At 40.3% G+C, this 25,181-nt stretch overlaps 1 protein-coding gene across 6 annotated transcripts in view; it reads left to right on the forward strand.

The window, feature by feature from the left end:
* The window catches only part of Prdm2 (PR/SET domain 2), a 119,505-nt gene that overhangs the window by 24,674 nt on the left and 69,650 nt on the right, over positions 1-25,181 (forward strand). For 5 of the 6 annotated variants that reach the window (XM_077791502.1, XM_077791504.1, XM_077791506.1 and 2 more), the window contains 3 exons: positions 5,541-5,658; positions 7,579-7,682; positions 18,981-19,133. In XM_077791502.1, coding sequence (XP_077647628.1) covers positions 7,674-7,682; positions 18,981-19,133 — 162 coding nt within the window. In that variant the 5' untranslated portion in view covers positions 5,541-5,658; positions 7,579-7,673. Of the gene's footprint in view, positions 1-5,540; positions 5,659-7,578; positions 7,683-18,980; positions 19,134-25,181 lie in introns of those variants that run through there. The other variant, XM_077791503.1, reaches the window with a different exon arrangement.

A 25,181-nucleotide genomic window follows, 5' to 3' on the forward strand; every position in this document is an offset into this window, starting at 1 on the left:
AGGGCAGCAACTCTCTTCTGTGTTTCTTTTGTTTCCCTGGAGCTCAGTCTGGGGCACTGAGCATAGACTGTTGCACTGGATACTCTGAGACCATTGTGCTTTGCTGGGAGACCCCAGCGGGGCCCTTAGCAGCCTGCAGTGAGGTCTTTCTCAGTCAACTTGGCTTTCCCCAGGCGGCCTCATGTAGCTGAAGTGCAGCATCAGAACCGCAAAGGTGATTTGGTGCAGTATATCCAACTGCAGGCCTTATTTACAAATCTGACACTTAATTTAAAATACAAAATTAAGCAATCAGACATTTTATCATCTGGCGAGTGATGGTGCCATCACACATCATAGCTTCCAGAAAACTCCCTTCTACGCCTGAGAGTGGAAAAGGCAGGTGACATCTTGGTGTTATAACAATACTTCTGACCTTGTGAACCCCCCAGAGGGTCTTCTGAAGCATCCCTGGATGATGTGGAAGAGACTCCACTGGGTTGGTGATAAAATGTGGACTCTAGACTTTAACTAGCTGGATTTTATGGGGCTGCTCTGGGTCTGCTTTCTGAGTCCAGACCCCGAGTCCTGACTGCCTGTGTTGGAATAACCCAGTGCTGCCACTTGCTTGTTGTGGCTGTGGACAAGTTTCAGTTTCCTCGGTAGAGTGGGAATCCTAAAAGTGTCTGTAGCACATGGTGATGCGAAGGCCAGACAGGCGATGCAGAGTGCTCCAAGCATGTCTGGGCTCCTCTAAGCACTGTCGCTGTGCAGGTGATGCTTAACTAAAGAGACACTTCCCAGCCCAGAGGAAGCAGTGAAGGGTTCACTCCTCAGCTCCCCACCTGTCCAGCAAGGGAAGGTTGTCCTGGGAATGGTGTCACGGAAAGTGTCAAAGGACCTGTCACATACTCCCAGCAAGGTGGCATCTGGAGAACCTAAAAGCTTTCTGAGGTTTCTTAAATGGTGGGAACAGAGAGGGTCCCCTAGGTGGCACGTTCATGACAGCTTAACCTTTGTGTCTCCACTGCCCAGCAGAGCCAGCCGGAAGCAGGCACCCAGGAAATATTTGTTAATGACTGAATGAGGGACTGAATGAAGGAGAATGGCTTGTGGCCATTAGTTGGGGAAAGGGGGGAATATTGGCTTTTCTTTGAGTTTAAGGTAGTAGGAAGTTGAAAATATGTATTAATGAGGTTAATTAATGGTTAACAACTAAGTAGCTTATTACATTAACTTAAATTGGACACATTAGGTTGGATGCTTACTGTTCCCTGTCGGTATCGATGTGTTTGGAGACTGTACTCATTAGGCATGAAAGAGTGAGGCCTCCTTGAGGTTTTTGTCACAGGGGAGTAGAGAAGTCCTTCAACTTACACCTCTGTCCCAGATGTCAGTGATTTAAGGGTCTCTAAACCAGGAATGTGCCTGTATTAGGGCAGCAAGTCAGGGTGCCAGGAGAGTGGGTCACCACAGAGAGGTCCTGGGAGGCTCTGGAGGGAGCTCGGTGCCCCTTGCTGATCCTGGCCTTCTGTTCTCTGATGGTCCACTCCTCCCGCTCACTCGCAGATAGCCAGTGGCCTGCAGCCCTGCTCTCCCTACCTCCCCTCTAGATGCTTCTCTCACTTCCTTTGCTCTGGATGCATTGGGTTTTTGTGGGACTGCTCGCAGAACACTCCAGGCTCCTTCCTAACTTAGGATCTGGTCCCTGCTGTTGAGTATCCTCACATGTCACCATACAAGTCCCTTTTCATTTCTAGAGTCCTGAGCATGCTGTCTGAGTGGCACCCCCATCCCTGCTCCAACACTGAGTCTCCTTTTCATGCTCGATTTTTCTTTTGATCAGGCATTGTGTGTGTGTGTGCGTGTGCGTGTGCGTGTGTGTGTGCGTGTGTGTGTGTGTGTGTGTGTATGTGTATGTGTGTGTGTTTGAGTTTATCTGTCTTCCTCTCCCAGTAACACATTGTTGGTCCAATTGTGATGCCCAGAACATCGGCCCCAGCAGGAATTCAGAAATCTATTAATATGTTGAGTAGGTATTGCAGTTTCTTTTACATAAGATCAATCTGGGAATAATTCCAGGATCAAATTATGACTCTTTAGTGCAAGAACCAAGATAACCCTGTATAGAAAATGATAGTGCATTCAACACTATCAGGATGTGCATAGAAAAGAGAGCCCAGTTTATGAGTGTATAGGGGAGAGGGTTTTTTTTTTTTTTAATCTTCTTTTGTTCCAAAGATTTACCTGTAAATTGTTTATTTGGAATTGAGAGCATACAACATTTTGTAAAAAGGGATTTTTATACAGCCAGCCTTTCATATCCCTATAGGGAGGATTTGACTGACATCAGGTTGAAAATATTTGGAAAACAAGTTGCCTGTGTACTGAACTTGTTCAGATTTTTTTGTTATTTTTCCCAAATAATACGCCCTAACATCTGTTTACATAGCATTTATATTTTATTGGGTGTTATAAATAATCTAGAGATGATGGAAAGTGTATGGGAAGATGTGTGTAGTGTATGTGTTGATACTTCACCATTTACCCAAGTGACTGAGCATTTGTGGTCTTTGGCATGGGGGTGGGTATTGGAGCCAGTTTCTCACCTACAGAGGGACCACTATATTGACCCCAAAGAATACCCACCTCAAAATCAAGAATTCAGCCACATATGAAGAAAACACTTTCTGATAGATGACCCTGCTATTTTATTTATTTATGTCTCTTCCTTTTTTAATAGAAAAGTTTAAGTTAGCTTAAGGAATAGTATTTCATTTGAGTAACAACAAACATTTCAAGTCTGTTGTTAAGCATTGGGAACGCAGTGCTGAGCAAGACAGACACCATCTGTCTTCATGGCAGTCTCCCAGGGGAGGCACTCATTAAACACATAATTATACAAGTAATTATTAAAATATGTAATAAGAACTATGAAAGAAGAATAAGGAAAGCTAGAAGGTGTTTCTTTATAGGCTGGTCATCCCACAACTTCCCCTCTTCTACTTCTCAAGTCATTACTTTTTCTAAGAATGTTCCAGGGAGTTTGCAGTCAGACCCACTGCTGTGGAGAGTCCAGCAGCTGGGGAGGTGGGAGGAGAGGCCCAAGGCCACTGTGTCTGGAGTGGGTTGCTGTGAACTTAGGTTCCTTGTTATAGTTGAATCCTATTATTGTATGAGCCCATGTGAAAAATCATGGGTTGACCTAAACAGGTAAGCAAAGCCATAGGAATTTTCTTTTTTCTTGTTTTTGCCTGACAGCTTTGCTGAGGTTCTTTATATTCATAGGTGATTAAGAAGTTTTAGTCTCTGTGGTCTCTGTCTTGTTCTTGAGTTTCATGTTTCCTGTGGGCATGGCCATGTCTTCTGTAGGAAGTCTTCTGTTGAGTTTTCCATGCAAGTCTGGAAGTTTTAGGACAGAAATAATCAGATTATATTCCAGAGATTTAAATGCAGATCCCACAGTGGTTGTGAACTTGGGCTCCAGAGTTAGACAAGGGTTCAGATTCCGGCCTTGCTCGAGCAACTTAGTCCCTCCCTGAGTCCCACTTTCCTCTTCTAGTGTGTGTCAGGGGCAGGACGGGAAGGCACTGGTAGCACCTGTCCCTTGGACTGTTTGGGGTAAACTCCATCAAGCGTGTAAGACTGTTAGCACAGGACCTCGTACCTCGTACCAAGGGAGTCTGCAGAATGTCATGTGGAGCTGTTATTCCTGTTACTGTGGCAGCGCCTGAAAGAGGGCTAGCAGACGCTGTCCTTTCAGGGAAGTGCTCCTGGGGAGGGCAGATGGTGCCAGGTCTTTGCCCAGGATCACAGCCCAGAAAGGGGAAGAGAATTCCCTCTGTACTAAATGGCCTGGGTTTCTATGACTCTGGCTAGTGTTTGTTAATATCACTTAATTTTTCAATGTTATAATCATTATGTATCCTTGGATATAATTACCAACTTAACACCTTTTTTTTCCCCTTTGGAAAAACTTTATCCACATTTAAAAAACCCAGCTTACAGAATAAAAATGTAAAAACAGGGATATCATATTTAGAAGTGAGAAATGTCAGTCCTAATTTTATTCACAGTTTAGGTAATCTGAAGCCATGAGGCCATTTTCTGGCACAATTTGATTTTCCCAGGGTCTGGAAGGCCTGTGTAGGGTTTTGTCAAGACAAAGGTGGAGGGCTGGGGATGTGGTTCAGTGGTAGAGTGCTGGCCTCACATGTGAGAAGCACTGGGTCAATCCTTAGCACCACATAAAAATAAATTAATTAAATAAAGGTATCGTGTTCATCTACAATTAAAAAAATATTATAAAAAAAAAGAGACAAAGGTGGAACTCAGGCAGAGCCGGGCATTTGTGCACTGGTGTCTTGATTCTACTCAAGAGATGACCCTGGTCTGTGCACCCCTGCAGACTTGCTGGTTGTCTACACAGGCCAGGGAGCAGACCATCAATATGACTAGGAGATTTATTTCTCGAAGCAGCTATTGATGTTTAAAAAAAGGTTGAGATATTGGAAATCTGCAAATTTGGATGATATTATTTTCTTGGCACATGAACATTCTTAAAAACTATAAAAGCTTCATTGTTGTTGGGAAAAATTAATCTTTTTAGCTTGGAACTTTTTTTTTTTTTTGGCCTACATTGGCTCCTTTGAAAATCATTGAAACATTTCTTTGCAGTGAAATAAAATACTCATACTACAAAATTCATCATTCTTAGAAGGGGTGTGATAAACAAATCAGTTCTTTAGAGTTTATGTGGTACCAGTTACTAGACACTTGGTTTTCCATCAATTTAAAAATTATTTTTAAAGTAATAGTCATGCTCTACCAGTTGGCGCAGATCCTTCCATACGTGTCTTAAATTATGATGAATTCTTCCAAACTTTGACAAGTAGTTGTATAAAATTCTCTATTTCCTAGTACCTTGGAATGTTGGGTTGGCTTTACTGTTTAGTGGTTGGCATACAGTGGTCAGCTCCTGTTTCCTGGAAAGTCAGAGTTCCAGTGTGGACTGCAGGAAGAGTGCAGTGCTCCTGGGGAGAATATGTGAGTTGTGGTCAAGTTGGGTGTGGTCGCTACAGAGATGCATGAGTGAGGCACTGGCAGATTAGTCAGGACAGGCTTTATGGTATGTGTAGCTTTTACAGTTATTCTTTTAAGTGGGGAGTGTTGATTTTTATTTTCAAAATGTGCTTATAGCTACTGGTAACTTTTGATTTTAAATTAAGCTTAAGATGTATTTTTCTGTAGGATTCTGTTGCACTTTAGAAAGCATTATGGTGATGGAGATTCATGTATTTTGAAAATGGCTGCAGTGGCAGGACCAAAATAGATCAACCCAGATGTGCTTGAAGGTTGAGTGGTTTCCTTTGGGCACTAACAAATAGGCATCAGAGTTACTGCCCAAATGCTTAGCATCATTGTTTCGGATTTGCCCACTTCAGATTTCAGTTGTATTTTTGCATATTTACTTATTGGACCAGATAGAAAAACAAAATAAAACAAAACACTACTTGTACTTTCTTCCTTTTGCTCTGATCCTTCTCTGTCTTGACTTGCAGAACGCTCCTGAGCCTTTGGCAGCTGCTGAGACCCTGGCTGAGGTACCTGAACACGTGCTGCGAGGACTTCCAGAGGAAGTGAGGCTGTTCCCATCAGCTGTTGACAAGACCCGGATCGGTAAGTACCGCATTCAGAGAGATGGGCAGCAGAGCAGGCAGAGTCCTGTGGGAGCAAGTGAGGTGGCAGGCAGCACACCCGAGGGCAGTGGATTTGCCCTGACTTAAGAGACATAGATTATTAAAAACAAAACTAGGCACACACCCAGACCCCATCCTTGCTGACTCTTCCAGGCGTCCCCTGCATCTCCTGGGCTTCTTCCAACAGGATGTGGTGTTCTCTTCTCTCTGTCTTCACTGTGGCTTTTGTATGATCGTGTTATTTTGCTTATTTCATTATTCTGTGGTTGTCTTTACGTCTGTCCCGGTCCTTGATTGTGAGTACCTTCATTTCTTACTTGCCTTTGTGTCTCCAGTACCAGCACTTTATGGACTCTCAGTAGATCTTTGAATGAATGACATGACCCCGGTGTGTCCGAATCTTCTGGTATGGTTTCTCATTGAATACAAACCAAGCTTGTGTGTATTGGGTTATTTTTATTTATAGAAGGCTAAGGAGGTAAATTTTAAAAATCCAATCAAAATGTCTTGGACTATATCATGTTTATATCCCATTTCTTTATTTTTTTAAGATGTACTTCTGATATTATAGTTTATATACACATGTAGTGAATAAATTTTTAATAAATGTTTTCCTAATTCTCATTGAAAATTTATTTGCTGAATAGTTAAGAGTGTTAATTTGGGCCTGGGTTGTGGCTCTGTGTTAAAGCACTTGCCCAGCATGTGTGAGGCACTGGGTTCAATCCTTAGCACTACATAAAAATAAACAAATAAAATAAAGTTGTTCTGTCCATCTACAACTACAAACAAAAAAAGTGTTAATTTTGTATAAGTGAAAGGAATTAATTTTATAGCTCAGCATATTGTTTGCTAACTGCATGTCATCAAATGCAGTTTATAGCTGACCTACAGAAAAGTGGAATTCATATGTCCTCGCAGGACAGGACTGGCCCACCCTCTACTCCATTCTGTACATAAGGACACTGAGGTTAGAAAATGAGGGAGCCTGTACAGAGTGGCCCTGAGTGCCAATTTTCTTGACTCCCAGGCTGGGCTCCTGCTGATTCACCAACTTGCTGTTTTCATTGCATCCATTTGCTTATGATCTGTACACAGAAGATAGAAACAATCCTAGGCATACCTGGATGAATTTTGATTGTTTGAAACTCTAAAAAACAAGTTGTCTCAGTAGCTACATTTTCAGGAAGTGTAGCTAGAGAGAAGAGGTTTTCCACTGTAAACAAATGAATGTCAAATGAATGTAAAAAATATTTGCTTATAAAATTACATTTCTAATTCTTTATAAAAACAAGTCATGTTTAGTGGAGAAAATTTGAAATCTGTAGAAATATAAAATGAAGAGTTTTTTTGATACTAGGGTTTGAACATGGGAACATTTTACCATTGAGCCACATCCCCAGTCCTTTTTATTTTTTATGTTGAGATAGGGTCTCACCAAGTTACTGAGGTTGGAACTTGTGATCCTACTGCCTCAGCTTCCTGAGTTGCAGGGACTACCAGTGTGCACTGCCTTGACTGGCATGAAAAGTTTAAATTGTTTTAGTTTTATTCCATTCTAATATCTTTTCTCTTCAGTTGTGATTGTTTTCGAAGTGTTTGTGATTGTACTATATGAGTAGTCTTACGTGGAAAAATTAAATATAAAACTTTTTCGGGTTATAACACAATACAGGTTCCTTAAACTTACTTAGAAAATATTGAAAAGTATAAAGAAGAAAAATAAAAATCCCTATTGAGGATTTGATGTAATTTGATTTATCTCAGTTGATTTAACATTATCTTACTTTTAGGGAATCTAGCTTTTTAACTATTTCATGAAATTGAATTGATTTCAATCAATGCTTTCAATCTTTAAAATAATCACAATACATTTAAAAATATTGGTTTTATTTTCTAGGTGTCTGGGCCACTAAACCAATTTTAAAAGGCAAAAAGTTTGGGCCATTTGTTGGTGATAAGAAAAAAAGATCTCAGGTTAAGAATAATGTATACATGTGGGAGGTAAGAAAGAATTCTGGTTCTTTGTTTATCAGAGTTCTGTACATTTTAAAGACATCATGATCCTGTTCTCTCAGGTTTTCTCATTTTGAACTTAAAACAATCATTTTAATATGTTCTTTAAAATCAAGAATATTTTTATTAAAGAGAAAATGTGTTTCCTGGGTACAGACTTCTACTGATAACGTATTTTTGTATTTGAACCTGCTTGACTGTCCTTGACAATAAACGTCAAATTTGTTTTTTATTTTGACTGTCCAGGTGTTTTGCTTTGCAACTAAGACCTCAACTTCCTGTGTGGTGGTTTGTCACTTTACAGGTGTCACTAGATATATACCATAAAAGACTCTCCAAGTGGCTGCAAAGAAAACACTGGTTACTCTATATTTTAGAAAGTAATTTTTGTATCCTTGGAATACTTAGAATTGGTTATATTTAGCACATAGCACACTAAAAAGCATTTAATTTTTCCGAAGATTTTCATTCATTAATTTTGTGATCTCACAACGGTTTTGGAAAATGGAACAGGGCAAGAGCAGGCCCCTTTTAAAGGAGAACTAGCCAGGAAACAGTCCCGGGCTTGAGGAGTACAAATGCAGAGTCAGGAGCCATCTGTCCTGCCTTAAAGTGGGGCATTTAAATTGTTGTCTTTCATTGACTAGGCTCAGATCCTGTTTCTGATTTCATGACTTTGAGCAGGGTACCTGACCTCAGCCGTGAAATCCTTAATTTAAACAATGGGGATACTAAAAGAAATCACATTAGGATAGTTGAGAAGACAAAAATTTGTCAGTGTCATTCTGTAGGTATTCTGTGTAGGTATCTGTGTGAATTCTGCACTTATGTTGATTGTAGTTCAGACCAGTGCCCTGTTCAAGCTCCTCAGGTATTGGAGGGTTGTGGTGTGACTCCTTTAAAAGCAAGTTAAGTTTTTTGAATAAGCATTCCTATTAGGTTGTCTTAAATTGAATCACATCTGCTTCTCACATATTAACATCTGAAAGCCTGAAAGCAAAACATGGTTAGGAAATATTGGGCACTTCCTCCAGAAGTTCTGGGCACTGGGAGGCTTAAGGTGTGGCTGTTTTTTCTAAGGCCATAGCAGTGTTCTTAACTTGGTCTGATGCTTCTCCATCATTTTGGGTTTGTTTCTTGTGAATCTTTTGTAATGCACCTCCTGAGAACTAACCCAGGGGCTTTAAGATAATTTGAGAGTCCTTGTGTTTTATCATTCAACTACTTCTGTGGTGAGATAATTTTGTAATTGTAGGAAAACTGCCCAGGCAAAAAAGTCTTAATTACTGAAGAGAGTGCCTGTCTCTTTAAAAATGTCATTACCAGTGCTCCAAAATAAACTGTACTTTTAAATTTTAAAAGTTTACCAAGGGAAACTAACAAACATGCTCTACCAGGTTAAACACTAATCTCAGTGATGTTAATGTCAAGGTACCAGCAAATGCTTGCTCTAGTTCTGTGTATGTAATGCCAAGTTTGAACAAATGCCATTCATATTAAGCTTAAGTTAAGGGCACCTATTTTTCCCAGTGTAACAATTTGTATTGTTAGACATAATGTGTAAATGATTACTCCTGCCTTATATGAATTTTGAGTTTGATTTGCACTGAAATTCATACATAGTATTGACTTGACAGTAGACTGTTGAAAAATTGTGATTTGGAACCATGAGGTATTAGGGACTCACTTTCCACTATGAACTTGTTACTACTCCGTTGTTAATTTAAGATACTTGTACTTACATACTAGTCATAGTTTGTAAATTCTTATAATGGTGCCATTCTCTTCAGTCAGGCTTAAGGATTTGGTTGTTAAGGCTGGCTTTCTTTTTCAGCAATTGAAATTGTAGGATCTCATTCACTTAGTTCCCACCATAGGGTGTATGTTTGATATAATGGACTTTAGGCCTCTTGTTTTTTTAAACTCTTTTAAAAATAAAGGTGTAGGGGTTGGGGTTATATGTAGCTCAGTTGTAGAGTGCTTGCCTAGAAGTGTGAGGCCCTGGGTTCGATCCTCAGCATCATATTAAGATAAATAAATAACATAAAGGTATTGTGTCCATCTATAACTATAAAAAATATTTTTTTAAAAAAATAAGGTATATGTATATATACACCTGCACGTGATATACAAGTATGCATGTGATGAACTATAGGAAATATAGGTTATAATGTATTGAAAAGATAAAAATGTAGTACTTTCCCATTTATTTATTCCAATTCTGGTCTTGTTCTCAGACTTGCATCAGAATGTCTCTAATGTAACAAGTGCTCATCATCAGACTCTTATCTTGGTATGTGTTCTTCCATCAAGGCCCCTTAAACTGGCTTAGAACTCTTATTTTAAAGCTAATCTAAGACAAAGTGTTAAATTGCTTTTCTGGAGCCCTTGATAATCTAACCTGGACTGTGTCCTCTAAGCTTTTACTGAAAATATTCTACTGAGTCAGAAATAACAGGAGAAAAGCTGTAGAGTATGCTCAGGGTGAATGCACAAAATAGGTGCTCAGAAGAGGAGAGTGCATTCTTCACTGTTTCTGGTGGGTAACGTTAGTGGACTGGCAGGCGGGGCTGTGTGCAGTACTCCTCCCAGCTACCCCAAGTGTTGAGCAATCTGCAGTGTTTTGAAACCACTTCTGATAAAAGCCTTCCCACTTGACTTCTGTGGTACTCAAATTACTTCTAGTGAGCAGAACTTTTGAATTGCTTGAATGAGAATTCTTTTAATATGTCTGTTTGTTAAAGAGACTTAATTTTTTACAGCAGTTTTAGTTTCACAGAAAAATTGACCTGAAAATATAGAAAAGTTTCTATCCTGTTCTGTTTCATGTTGCCATAATAAAATAACACAGACTGGGCAATTTATAGATGCTTTTTATTGGCTCACAGTTCTGGGGGCCAGGAGGTCTAAGATCTAGGGACTACATGCTGAAGGGCTTCTTGCTGCCTCAACGTGGCCAAAGGCATTGAAGGGCATTGAGCTCACATCATCCCGTCAGGCTCTTCCTCTCAACACTGTTGCATTGGGGATTGAGTTTCCAACACATGCTTTTGGGAGATGCTCTCAAACCTTAATCCCCACCCCCACATTCTACACAAGCACAGCCTTCCCCACCATGAGTACCTCACACCAGACTGGGCCACTCATGACAGTTATTGAACCTGCCTTGGCACATGTTTATCACCCAAAGTTCTTAATTTATGTTAGGCCTCACTCTTGGTGATGTACATTCTAATAAGTCTTTTTTTTTTTAAACTTTATACATTCTCATTGCAAAATCAATTAAACAGTACAGAAAAATAAACAAGAAGGTAAAAACTATTCCATCTCCTGGCACTCAGGTATAACCACTGTGAATGTCTTGGTGAACGTTCTTTTAACTCTGCTTTTCTCTCTGCTTTTTAAATGTCTCTCATATGGTGGGTGTATCATTACACCTGGCTCTTTTTTTTTTAATATTTATTTTTTAGTTATCGGCGGACACAACATATTTGTTTGTATGTGGTGCTAAGGATCAAACCCGGGCTGCACGCATGCCAGGCGAGTGCGCTACCACTTGAGCCACATCCCTAGCCCCCTGGCTCTTTTTAATAGTTTTTAAAAACCTTTCTTATGGATGAAATCTGATAATTCACTCTTTCTGTTTGTTTTATTCATTAGGCAAAATTTGAGTCAGGAGGATGAAGGGAAATAGTAGAATTGCATGTCAATTAAACTTGATAGAGAAATGACTCTGAGATGAGAAGACTTTAATTTTTTAATGAAGTGAAAACACTTTTTATTAGCACCATTACGATTAATTAAATATTAGCAAGTGTGTGGCATAAACCTTGCTATCTCAATTCTTTTAATTTCAAGTCACTTTTAAGTTAAAATTGTAGGGAAGAAGAAAGAGTCGAGAGAAGTCAGCTAGCTGATTCTGCAGAACCTTTTTTTCAGAAAGGGTCAATGAGCCCTTACAGCTGCTTTCCAGCCTCTGAACCTGTGTCAAAGCAGCCTCCTAGGAAAGGTCTGGATCTTTGGGGGAGTCCAACCTGCCCCCTGTTTTTTAAGCCCTGGAGTTACTAAGGGTTTTTACATTTTTTAATGGTAGGAAAAATTCAAATGTTTTGTGACACAGGAACATTTTGTGAAATTCAAATTTTAGTTCATGAGTAAAGTTTTATTGGAACATAGCTCTGTTCATTTGTTTACATGTTATCTGTGGCTGCTTTTGCCCCATAATGGCAAAGTTAAGCAGTGGCAACAGAGACTGTGTCTGGCTTGCTAAGCAGAAAATATTTTTTGCATAATCCTTGATGGAAAAAGTATGCTGAACCCGGCTGGTGTGTGTGGAAGAGGAGGATAGGAGCGATCGAGCGAGCTAGCGTGGAAGTGCCTGGTGTTAAACGTTCAGTGAGTGGTGCTGGGAAGTGGGATGGCTGCAGAGCTGGTTGTCATGGAAATAACTGAGCCAATCACATTCTTCTCTCAGGAATTGCAGGACAGATGAGGACATTGAAGTACAGAGGATTAATTGATATTTCTGAGCAAGTCAACTGTGCTCAGATTGTCAGCCTGGTCTAGGACAAAAAGGAATTTCTCTTTGGGATCTTATTATTTACCTATTTAGTGCCTATCTGTTAAGCTTTTACCAAATACCAGGCCCTGTCCTAAGTTCTGGAACATAAGGCTTGGTGTATAACTTTTGTCATGTTATGAACTACTGGCGATATCTGATGACATGTTCATGGAATGAAGGACTACTAGAAATAACCTAAATTTTACCACAAATCAGAAATTCTTGACCTCCTGGCCTGCTGGATGTCTGTCTGTAAGCTGGTAGCCCTGGAGTCACATCAGGAGCCACCTTTGGTTGCCTGTGCAGTTCTCTTCCCGTTGGCAAAGAGCATCCCGCAGATATGGCAGCACATCATGGTGAGCACACATGTAGGAACAAAACAGTCACATCTCAGACCTCAAACCAGAGCAGAGTGGGAGGGGACCGCAGGGCCCCATATTTTCTTTTGAGGGCATGGCACTAATAATACTAAGGACCTCACACTAAGTCCCACCCTATCTTACAGGTTCACCACCTCTCAGTCCCACTAACCAGGGGACCAAGCCTTCACACATGGACCTTTGGGGAGACACTCTAACCATAGCACTCCCTGAAAGTCTCCCCAGAAAGTATGCACATGCACATGTACACAGAGGAGCTTGCGTGTTATTTCTAGGGTTCTATGGAATTCATAAACATCCTTGGCCCACAGGCCCACAGAGTTTCTGGCTTAAGAGTTTCAAGAATAAATTATTTTGTTTATCCAGGAGATGTTGATTGGGGGCCTGCTATGAACCAGTTAGCAGTTATTGATCATCTTTTGTGTTGAGATTTTTCAGAACATTTGTGTAGTTGTAGTCCAAAACTTACTGAGAGTCATTTCGAAAGGGGTCCAGTCAGTGTGGCTTGCTCCATAGAGACGGATGTTAGACTGTGCGTTAAGGGTCTGAAAGGCTAAGCTATTTACTTCTTAAGTGTGTATTTTAGAGTCCACCTATGTGAGTAACAGGCTTGTGGTAAAATGTGAAATGACTGACTGGATTCTCTTACTTCTTTTATTCCAGAATGTTCAGAACATTTCAGAAAATAGTGATACATTTGAGTAGTTCTTTAGAAGTCCCTGCCCTCTGAAAGCAATCTGAAGAGTGAAGTAGTTGATACCGAAGGTCCATTTTTGTATTCCCCAGAAAGTTACTTCTGTGGGGTGAAAGTTTTGTAATCCATAATAAGACCTGCAAATATCCAGCTCTATTATTGAAAAATGACTGGAATTTGAACATATTAAGGAAGTATGGTATTTTCTAGGTAGCAGTTTTAATAAATTCTCTTTATGTAAGATATAACTTTTATTAAATGTTTTCACACCAAATTTAGGTTACCCTTTTATTTTCTTTTTCTTTATTCTCGTTGATTTGCTTGACCACAGATTGGAATATGTTTATGAAATTAGTTGTTAGACGGTTCTGGCTCAGTTTAGAAATATTAGTTGAACCCAAACATTGAAGAAAAACATTTGATCATAGAGAATAAAAATTCTTTTTTTTTTTTGTAGTTGCAGTACAAGTGGGAAACAGAACTAGTCAAGCAAACTAGATCCTCAAGGAGATGAAATATGAAAAGGAGCCTTAGGCAGTGTGGGCACACCAGAGCCACTGAAATGGGGACCTGGCTTCCAGGAGATTCTCTTGTCTCTTGGCTGATGCGTTGGCACCCCAGTTTTCCTGTGCTGCAAGGGGTCCAGAGAAGAGTGGAGGGAGAAGGCTTTGCTACTGCGGACTCTGACTCTGGGGAGCTGGTTCCCATGAAAATAGACTCTTTCACCAAGAGAGCTGATACAATAGAAGATCTATCTGTTGCCTTAAATTCTGGGAGTGATTTCTGTCACAGTTAGTTGGTTCCTTGCAGGTAAACAGTTGAGGATGTGAATGATGGTATGTTTACATAAATGAATGAGAATTTTTAAAATTTACAAAGTGAATTAATGCACTTAAAAAGTAACAAATGATAAAGTTTGCTGCACATCTTCTCTAAATGATATAAAAAAATAAATTTGAATGTGTATTTAAATTGGTATGTGCACTAAAGTTTGAGTTTAGATTATTTTATGATAATTTCAAAATGACCGGATTAAATTGAATGGAAATTGGGTGGTATGAGACTGACACTCCACAAAATTGGTGCCTGCTTCCTGATTAGTGATGGAAGCAGAAAGGAGGTAGGCCTAGATAACATAGGAGGTCAGAAGCTCAAGGGGGTCTGTAAGGAGGGAAGACAGGAAGTAAATTGAGAGCGCCCCTCAAGACAAAAGGGAACCTTTCTCTCCATTCCCTTGTTTACATACCGTTTTATTTTAGTGTAGGGTATAGGAAGAAATGAGGGGGCCAGGTTTGAACACTGGCTCTGATTTTTAGTGACTTGATTACTATAGTGGCCAATCCATTGTCAGTTTCCTCATTTATGAAAGGGACTTAGTATTTCATAGATTATCTTTAGATTCTTATGAAGGTTAAACAAATAACACATAAAGCCCCTAGTCTGGTGCTTGGTACAGTGGCATTGATACTACATAAATAGAACTTTATTTTGTGAAAAGGGATTGTTTTGTGGATTCAGTCAGAAAAAAAATTCATTAATTGTATGTAATAACATTTCTCTTAGGATCCAGTAAGCTGAGTATTTCCTGGTTATTGTAAAGATCTGGAAATAGACTTCTTACATGAAGCCTATCTTGTTTCATTTGTGGGTTTAAGTGAGGATAGAAGGTTGTCCTATTTTGGCCTTGTCTTTGTCTGAAAGGAGGAAATTGGAGTTGGTTTTCCAGCCTAATGGTGGATGACGCTTTTGAAGTCTAGTAATCTGTAGTTACATGAGGCAAAATTTGATCACATTTTGGAGGTAGGTTCTGTTTGTCATTCATTAAAATTAATTTGATTGGAAACCAGGCTTTGACCTACTAAGATGGGAATTGTATAAGAGCACATTCTCATCCCAGTTCCTAGGTATAAGATTAAGCTCAGGGGGGCTGGGGTTGTGGCTCAGAGGTAGAGCGCTCGCCTAGCATGCGTCAGGTACTTGGTTTCATCCTCAGCACCACATAAAAATAAAATAAAGATATTGTGTCCACCTGTAACTAAAAAATAAATATTAAAAAAAGATTAAGCTCAGTAAAATGAGAAAGCTATGCGCTGCTGCTTTTTAAAATCTGTGTGATGATGATGAGGAGGATTTTGACTTAGGCCTTGGTTACTTTCATTCAGACTTAGGCTTTTGTTCAGAAGAGCTTGTGCTCCTCCGGATCCATCTCCCTCTTTTGCCATGCAGATTCTACTAAGTCAATGGTGGAAAGGTATAGACAATTCTTATTAAACAAGAAAAAAGTAAAAATTATGACTCATTTATCTTTTTAGAGAAAACCACTATTGTGTTTTCATTCATTAAGTTTTAAGAATTTTTTCTTATATATTTATATGTTTAAGACAAAATGATATCATGTAATTGATTCTTTCTATAATAGCTTGATTCAGTCATCAATGTATTATGTATCTTGATAAATAGATTTCTACAATATCCTGTTATCTTTATTCTTTATTTTCTTTTAGTTACAGAAATTATGTATCACATTAAAAACATTCTTGGGTATAGCAGTGTCTCACAGGAAATAATCCAGTTAATCACTTACATAACTTTTAAGTGTCTTCTTAGTACTCTTTTGTATGGATGGATTGTAGTTTTCTGAGCTGATTCCATATGGTTTTGTAGTAAACCACACTGCTGGGAACAGCCTTGTACATAAGTGTTGGTACAGTTGCTCAACTGTCTCATTAAAATAAATTCCTCTAAGCTTGCATGCTGGTTGGAATGTGTATATATTGAAAGATTGTTTTGTTAAGTGCTGCTAAAATTCCACCCAAAACAATTATACCAGTTTGTTCTCTGATTGTAAGCACTTGGGAGAATATGTTCATACAACCCTTCCAATATGTTTTTTTCCCTTAAAAATAATTTTTGCCAATTTAATAAATGAAAACTTTTAATTTGAAATTATTTTTGATCATTAAGTTTCTTTTATGAGGTTTTTAGGCTATGTGTATTCCTTTGTGAATTCCTTGTTTTCCTATTTTAAAAAAATTGAAGTGTCCATCTTTTTCTATAAAATTAAGTATTTTCTTTTTGCACACCAATGTGACTTAGAAGATGCCTTAGTCCCTTTTGAAGCACAGGGAGTTATGCACAAAGAAAGAATTCACTCAACTGGAACAGCTTGCTTTTCACAAAGGTCTGTGCTGACCTGAGAGCTAGGAAGTTCCAGCAGAGCCGCATTGTGTGGGCAGGTGGATGTGGCTGCCTTCCTCCACGCTGTGGGATTGCTGGCAGCCGTGCCTGTCTCTGCAGTCCCATTGATCTATCTCAGTTGCTGTGCCAGTATGCAGGTGGGGATCCAGTGAGGCCCTGACGTGCACTGGGATACATCAAAGCAAGACTTTGTCCCTGAGCCTGGGGCATTTTCTCTCCTGTACCAGGGAATAATGCCTTGTGAGTTAGTGAACAATAACTAAGATGGATTGGTAATACTCAAGCACCACGCACCCCATTTTCCTTATTTTACTGTGCCGGCAGACATTATGAACATGTGTGTCTCTGAAACATTTTAAATGAAAGCAGCTTTTGCTGTTTTAGTGTGTTAAGTTTGAATTTTGCATTGTGATGCAGTTTCTTGCCACACAGGCTACTCTATTTCAAAGGGGAGGAATGTGGAGAGGGAGTATGACAGTGAGGTGCAAGGGAGCCTGATGCCACATGGTTACCTCTTGAGAGTGGTGCAGGTGGTTGCCTTCTGAGCAGTCAAGTTTTGAATCAGCTCACAGGGGGATGGCAGTTAAAATATGTACCTTGGTGCTTATGATGATGAAATAAACTGTCTGCAGAGGGGGTTCTGCCACAGTCCCCACCACACAGTAGGCGTTCATTGGATGGTGGTGGTTATGTACTCGGGTGGTCATTTATTGTTACCTTACTGTATGCCAGGCACTAGTTGAGGTGTTGGAGGCACTGGCACAAGAGAAAAGGCTGATGCCTTCTCAGGGTGCTGAGGCTCTAGTGGGAGAGACAGGCCCTGAACAAGGAAGTGAATCGACAGATGATACTGCACTGCACCTAGCACCTGGAAGGGTAGGAAAAGTGAGGTGGAAAGACTGGGTGCTGAGGAGAGAGAGGGGTGCACTTTTATGATGGTGGTAGGGGCGGCTCTGGGTCTTGGAGGTTCTGCAGACCTGGATTTAAGCCCATTTTGGCCGCAGTTGAGTGACTTTGAAAGAAAGTCATTTGACTTATGAGCCTTGGTTTCCACGTGGTGGAAGAAGTAGTAGTAAATGAGCCTCCTGGGGCTCAGTGAGGAAGCAGGAAGCGGGGAGCAGCGGAGCGTCGTGCCTGATGAGCTCTGGCAGTTGCTCAGGAGGGTGGGTGCTGCACCCTGCTTGCCAGGCCTCTAGGACATCAGGTAGGGGCTGGTGCTTTGTTCTGGAAGGAACAGTGCAGCTATGGGTGGTGATTCATGTGGGAGGAGAGGAGAGGAGGAGCAAGTGGTGGGAGTCATGGTAAGAGTTATGGCATGTAGATTCTTTTCTTTCCTCCTAAAAGGAAAATAAAAAACTTGTTCTTATCTCTCTGCGCTTCTCTTTCAGTGCCTAGTGGGTGTTTTGCAGTTTAGTTTTGGTGAATAAAATGTGTACATGTATTGCATATATAAAAGTTAAAGTGAAAAATTGTTGAAAAATAGATGTTCTTTAAAACCAAGGAATGTTGCCAGGCGTGGTGGTTTATGCCTGTAATCCCAGCAGCTCAGGAGGCTGAGGCAGGAAGATCACAAGTTCAAAGCCAGCCTCAACAATATAGTGAGGCCCTGAGCAACCCAGTGAGAACCTGTCTCTAAATAAAATACAGAAAGGGATGTTACTCCGTGGTTAAGTCCCCCTGGGTTCAATCCCTGGTATTCCACAAAAAATAAATAAATACAAGAAGGAATGTTAGCTAAGCGCTGAAAGCCTCTCTGGGAGGAATTGTCTAAGGGTCTTGTAGGGACGCTTCCTGTAAGAGTGGATTTGATGTGACTTCTCAAAGAAGGGCTGAGTTTTCAGTATGTTTTTGGAAGGCATTGATATTTCCTAGAGTGTGACCCATGGCACCTGACAGGAGCCCTGGATAGAGTGGTAAGAGCTGGCTGAGTTTGCAGAGCATCATGCTCATCACCCTCGTGACTGGTTCACAGTGTGTGTTTACTTCCTGAAGTCCCTGTCAATCCTGCCAGAAAAAGACCCACTGACTTGGGTCACCCACAGGGCCAGGCCCCCCTGCTGGAGTGAGAGAGCAACCCTGAGAGAATGGGGATTTGCCCTGCTCAGCACTCCTCAAGCTTCACAGTCCTAGTCACATTTTCAGGAATGTAGTTGTCACTTCCTTTATGCATGTATTTGCAAAGCTTTTGGTGATCATCAAGTATATTAGTTACATAGCTCTTTCTGTTTAGGTGAAAAAGTAAGCAAGCCCAAATAAAAAAATAATGGGAATCACATGGTTTTGAGTTTCAGTTTTTACTTGGTATTTTTCTTTTCTCTGTCACTTATTTTGCTTCTGTGAAATGCTTTATAGGGTAGTTGTATGTAATGAGGAAGACTTGTTTTAAACATTGAATATGGAGATACTTTTAAGTACTCCTATCTTAACAAAGGTTGTTTTTCCCCATTTCCAAGGTATATTACCCGAATTTGGGATGGATGTGCATCGATGCCACTGATCCGGAGAAGGGGAACTGGCTGCGATATGTGAACTGGGCTTGCTCAGGAGAGGAGCAAAATTTGTTTCCACTGGAAATCAACAGAGCCATTTACTATAAAACTTTAAAGGTAACAGTGTTGGAATAGTCTACTGCAAGTGACTCTGCATGCATTTTCTAAATGTGGTCCTTAGCTGTGACTGACAATAACTATTTTTCTGACCTTGAAAGGACTATATTTGAAGTGGTTCATTTGTACATTCGAGGTCCTATGGTAAAGAAATGGTTGCCTCTACTTCATGTATGTCAGGGAACTTAACTAAACACGAAGATGGGATTGAGTAATCACATGCTGTGTCTTTCTGGATACGGTGGATAAAGCGTGGGGCAGGTGCTCCTCTCCTCCCAGGATGCACGGGAACTGGCTGACTGGCAGATTTATTCCACTGTAAGAAGCCATCAGTAGTTGTGATGATGCTGGGTTCAAAGTCTTCATATGTTCATAGTCTTCAATGTAAATGAAGCAATGAAGCCTTGGGTTGGCTTTTCCTTTCCTTCAGTTTTATTCAGAATAGAAATTACACAGAACATGTTTTTTTTTTTTTGGCACATTTTTATTGGGAGACATTAATCACTGAGGTAAGAAGGGGCAAGTCAGGTGTGCCACCAACAAGACTGCATCTCTTTCCTGGTTTTCACTGGTCATGGTCTTGGGGAAGACAGATCTGCACATCATGCATGGAATTGTTCCAAGGTGGAAGGTGGAGGTTGTAGAGGCCGATGGTTGTTGCTTGTTTGGAATAGATGGCTTTGCTAAAGTTGCTGTAAGGAAAGCTTGTTTTTATTCACTTGCTTCCATTAAATATAGACTGAGGGACAGTCCATAAAAATAATTGTCTCTATGGAGTTGATACGTCTTGATGAGCAAACACTGAAGGTACAGGCCAGCTTTGCAGGTTGAGTTTTGTCACTGGGACAGCGCTAGGCCATTAAGCAGGTAACTGTTCAATTTTTTTTCTGCTACATTTTTTCCTGACATTGCTACCCAGTTGGAGGGCCCGTTACTTCATTTATACCCATGGCCTTGCATTTAGCCCTTGTAGGAATTGTATGTGTGTGTTACTTTCTCATATGTGACTTCTGAAATCTTGCTTCCTGTTTCTTTCTGCTAAATTATAGCAGCATGCTTTTCTGGTAGGTATTACTGCAGTTTTGTTCCACCGGATTTGAAATTGGATTCTAAATGTGATTCAAGAATTCATTCTGTTTCACAAATTTACCTAAGTAAGAGATACCTGGTTGAATCTGTGAGGTGGAATCTTGGCGGAGATGGAACGCAGGCCAGGAGGTGACTGTGCGTCAGTCAGTCAAGGCCGTGGGAATGAGGTTCTGAAGGAGCACGAGCCCTGGGAGGTAGACGACCCTGCAGTTACTTCTTTAGGCTTCAAACTAAAGTCTGTTCTCTTCAAGAGCAGACCTGCAGCGACATTAGACTGCAGGGACGTTGAGAAGCCACACAGGACAGTGGGGGGGAGGGTGAACTCCGAGGCCACACTGCCTGGGCACGGCGAGCCAGGGTGCCCTAGCCCTGTGGCCTTCCCATGTCCGTTCTTGGTGCCCTAGCTCACTCCTGGTCAGATACAGGTCACAGAGCTGTGGTGATGAGCACCTGAGTGAACATGGATAGAGCTGGAGCACCCAGTAACTAAGGGCTGTTAATGACAGCTGTCGTTTTTGCTGAGGTGATGTGTGTGCCAGGAGTGGGAATTCTAGAGCAAACCACTTAGTGAGCAAATGTTGGCTTCTAGACGTGTGGCATGTGGTGTTCCTTCATTCCTCTTAGTTTTCTCACTCGTCAAGATGGAGGTAGTAGTATAGGTTGAGTATTCCTTGTCTGAAATGTTTGGGACTAACAGTGTTTTGAATTTTGGAGTATCTGTATATATCTGCATAACCTGGGGATGGGACCCCCATTTTCATGTTTCTAAACGTAAAATTTGTTTGTTTCATATATACATATACACATAAACAGAAGGTGGTTTTATACAATATTTTTTGTGTGCTTGCCTTTTGACTATGACCTGTCACATGAGGTGTCAGGTGTGGAATTTTCCACTTGTGGTATCATGATGGCACCCTAAAAGATTCCCTTTTGGGAGCATTTTGGATTTCAGAGTTTTGGATTAGGGATACTCAACCTTCAATACTAATTCATATACCTGTTGTAAAGATGAAGCAATCCAATATGTAGTAGCTTAGGCCAACATAATTACTCAGAATGTGAAGTAACTAGTTGTGCTACTATCATTTTTTACCTAAATTTGTCGGAAATAACACAGTTCTGATCTTTGCAGACCTCCCCCAGTCCTGACCTTTGATATTTACTCAAGTGTTCATGAGACCTTTCAGATTCCTTACTGGTGATCGTCTAAGTGTATTCTTCTGGATTAAGCATTTGTGGGGTAGGTGTTGTGAATGAACTACGTGTGATGTTTTATGGGCTTTGTATCACCTTCTTATCTTATTCTACCCAGATAATTGGGAAATCTCAACACTAGTTTTGTGGTACTTTGATTAAAAATTATTCAAAGTTAACAAGCCTATTATCCATTTATTCATCTACTCAGTAGTTTGACAGATACTGAGTGTGCACTGCAGACGGGTACTCTTCTAGGGTAGTAGGCAGAACAGACAAGGTCCTAGTGTCAGAGAACTTCCATTTTATGGGGGAGGAGGCAGATAAACAAGTAATTAAGTCGATAGAATCATTCCAGATCGAAGCAAGTGCTCTGAGGACAGTCAGATGCCGTGGAGGACTATGTAGGGAGAGGCAAGTTGGCTTCTGGACGAGGGAAGGCTTCCTGAGAAAGACATTGAATTCCATCCCTGGTTAGAAAGGAAACATCCATGCAAAGATCTGGAGGAGAGCGATCCAGGAAGAGGGGCTGGTAGAAGCAAAGGGCCTTGAAGGAGGAATACACTAGTAGTTTTGTTTTTTGTTTTTGTGTTTTTTCTTTTTAGAGGAACAGAACAAAGGCTGATGTGACTGGAGGAAGGAGAGGAATAGTAGGAGGTGATGTGGGCAGGGGCCAGATCAGGTGGGGCCTCATGACTCACAGGGAGAGAAGTATGAGTTTTAGTCTTAGTCTCAGTTCACTTGTTCAAGGTTTGAGGTTGAGATCTGATCCATGACTTTTTATAGATCATGTTGGGGAATGGATTTTGGGTGGCTAAGTGTGTATGAATTTGGGTATTCCAATGATTCTGGAGCAGTTTTCTTATTTGATCTAGCATCAGGAATATTAGGGACCCTTGCTTCTTCCTAATTGGTCTGGTAAAATTGAGGTTTATATATGCCGATGTTTAGAAAAGAGAGAGTGCTTGAATTTATAAAGACTGCCTGAATCCAAAGGAAAAGTTGCAAGGGTTTCTTTAACAACAAAATACAGTACAATCATGCACCGCCATACGATGGGGGTTCCATAAGATTGCATCAGTCAGTGACCTCACAGTGCCTGAGTTTGTGTGAGCACACTCTGTGAGGTTTGTACCACAGTGGAATTGTGTGATGGCACATTTCTCAGAATGTATCTCATCCTTAAATGAAGCATAATTGTATGTAAAAAGGTTGGTTGGTCTTTCAACTTCATTTTTTAAAAATGTGGATTTGTACTTATGATGATAGAACTTTGTGTAAACCTTGAAAATCCTAAGGAGTGCAGAAATGAAAACAGCATAGTACAGAAGAAAACAATCCTTGATTTAAAATATATATGTATTCCCTTCCTCATAAGGGAATGCTGTGTAGCTGCTTTAATACAAAGTTGGGAAGTATATTGCTCCATAGTATAATAACATCTCAGTGGTTCAGACAGTTTTGAGAGCTATTCTGTAATCAGGTTGTTGTTTCTCTTGATGGAAGGGCTTCACCAGCCCAATAGCCTTTTAAACATTTTGTATTAGATTTGAGGTGCAGTAGGATTCTGGTGTTTTCATAGTGTGTGTTTTGCAGCAACAAGAGTAACTGGGGGTACTGGCGTGCTCCCCCGTGAAGTAGCCAGTGCAGCAGGCAGTCTGCCCAGGCCAGGTGGAGGAGCCTTGGAGGCAGGCACTCTGATTCCTGTGATCCCCTGAAACTGTCAGCTTTCAACCAGGGTCCTGGTTACTCTGTTTGGGGGAGGAATATGTCAAGAACACAGTTGTCCTCACTCCTCCTTTCTGTGTTCTTGTTTTACTTTTGATTTTGTTTAACAATTAACTACTTCCTAGAACCCTAGGCATTTCAAATATTATTTAATACCACCATGTTCAAAAATTTGTGACTTGTAACAAGAGGATAAATGAAGTATGTTTGGAATTTACTTTTGAAAAGTAAACACAACCCATTAGCTCATCAGGGTGCCCAAAGGCATTTGTGACTATTAAATTAGATTTTTTGGTTTAGGTTTAACTGATTCACGGAAAAAGAAAAGTGAACCCAGTGCCTCACACAATATATTGATTCAAAGATAAGAAAGTGGCAGATTTTAGCCATTCTTGGGGGAGCCAAAGAAACAGTGGCTGGTTCTTATATTTTGAAGAATTCAGACTATTTTGAAATTTGAACTATATAAACAGAATTCTGTGGAGAATGCAACAAAGTGAAATTTGCTTGTTTTCTTTTAAGTTATTCATGACAGAATATATTTTGATATACATACATGGAGTATAAATTTCCATTCTTGTGTTTGTACGTGATATGGAGTTACACTGGTTGTATGTTCATATATGAACATAAGAAAGTCATGTCTGATTCATCCTACTTTTGTCTTTCCTATTCCTCTCCTCCCTCCCTTCCCTTCCCTTCATTCCCCTTTGTCTAATCCAGTGAACTTCTATCCCCACCCCTCATTGTGAGTTAGCATCTGTGTATCAGAAGGAATATTTGGCCTTTGGTTTTTTGGAATTGACTTATTTCACTTATCATGGTAGTCTCCATTTACTGACAAATGCCATAATTTCATTCTTCTTTATGACTCAGTAATATTCCATTGTGTATATATACCACATTTTCTACACTCATTCATCTGTTGAAGGGCACCTAGGTTGGTTCCATGGTTTAGCTATTGTGAATTGAGCTGCTATAAACATTGATGTGGCCGTGTCACCATAGTATGCTGATTTTAAACCTTTGGGTATATGCCAAGGAGTGGGATAGATAACTGGATCAAATGGTGGTTCCATTTCATGGTTTTTGAGGAATCTCCATACTGCTTTTCAAAGTGGTTGCATCAATTTGCAGTCCAATCAGCAATGTATGAGTGTATGCTTTTCCTCACATCCTCACTAACATTTAGTTGTAGATGGACACAATACCTTTATTTTTACTTTATTTATTTATCTTCTTATGAGATGCTGAGGATTAAACCCAGTGCCTCACACATGTTAGGTAAGCGCTCTGCCACTGAGCCCCAGCTCTCATTACTCATATTCTTGATAATTGCCATTCTGACTAGAGTGAATGGAATGCCAGTGTAATTTTAATTTGCATTTCTCTAATTGCTAGAATAGTTGAACATTTTTTCATATATTTGTTGACCGATATTTCATATATTTGTTTCTTCTGATGAAGTGTCTGTTCAGTTCCTTTGCCCATTTATTGATTTTTCTGTGTTTTTTTTTTTTGTTGTTAACTTTTTTGAGTTCTTTATCTATCCTGGTTGCATCAATTTGCAGTCCAATCAGCAATGTATGAGTGTACGCTTTTCCTCACATCCTCACTAACATTTATCATTACTTGTATTTTTTTTTTTTTTTTGGTACCAGGTATTGAACTCAGGGGCACTTGGCCACTGAGCCACATCCCCAGCTCCATTTTGTATTTTATTTAGAGACAGGGTCTCACTGAGTTGCTTAACACCTCACTGTTGCTGAGGCTGGCTTTGAACATGCAATCCTCCTGGCTCAGCCTCCTAAGCCACTGAGATTACGGGTGTGTGCCACCTTGCCTGGATCCATTTATTGATTTTACTTCTTGCGCTTTAGGAGTCTTGTTAAGGAAGTCAGTTCCTAAGCCGACATGATGAAGATTTGGGCCTACTTTTTCTTCTAGTGGGTGGGATGTCTCTGGTCTAATTAATGCCTTGATTCACTTTGAGTTGAGTTTGGTCCTTGATTCACTTTGAGTTTTATGCAGGGT

The sequence above is a fragment of the Urocitellus parryii genome, chromosome 11 (assembly GCF_045843805.1).
Source record: "Urocitellus parryii isolate mUroPar1 chromosome 11, mUroPar1.hap1, whole genome shotgun sequence".
Lineage (NCBI taxonomy): Eukaryota > Metazoa > Chordata > Mammalia > Rodentia > Sciuridae > Urocitellus > Urocitellus parryii.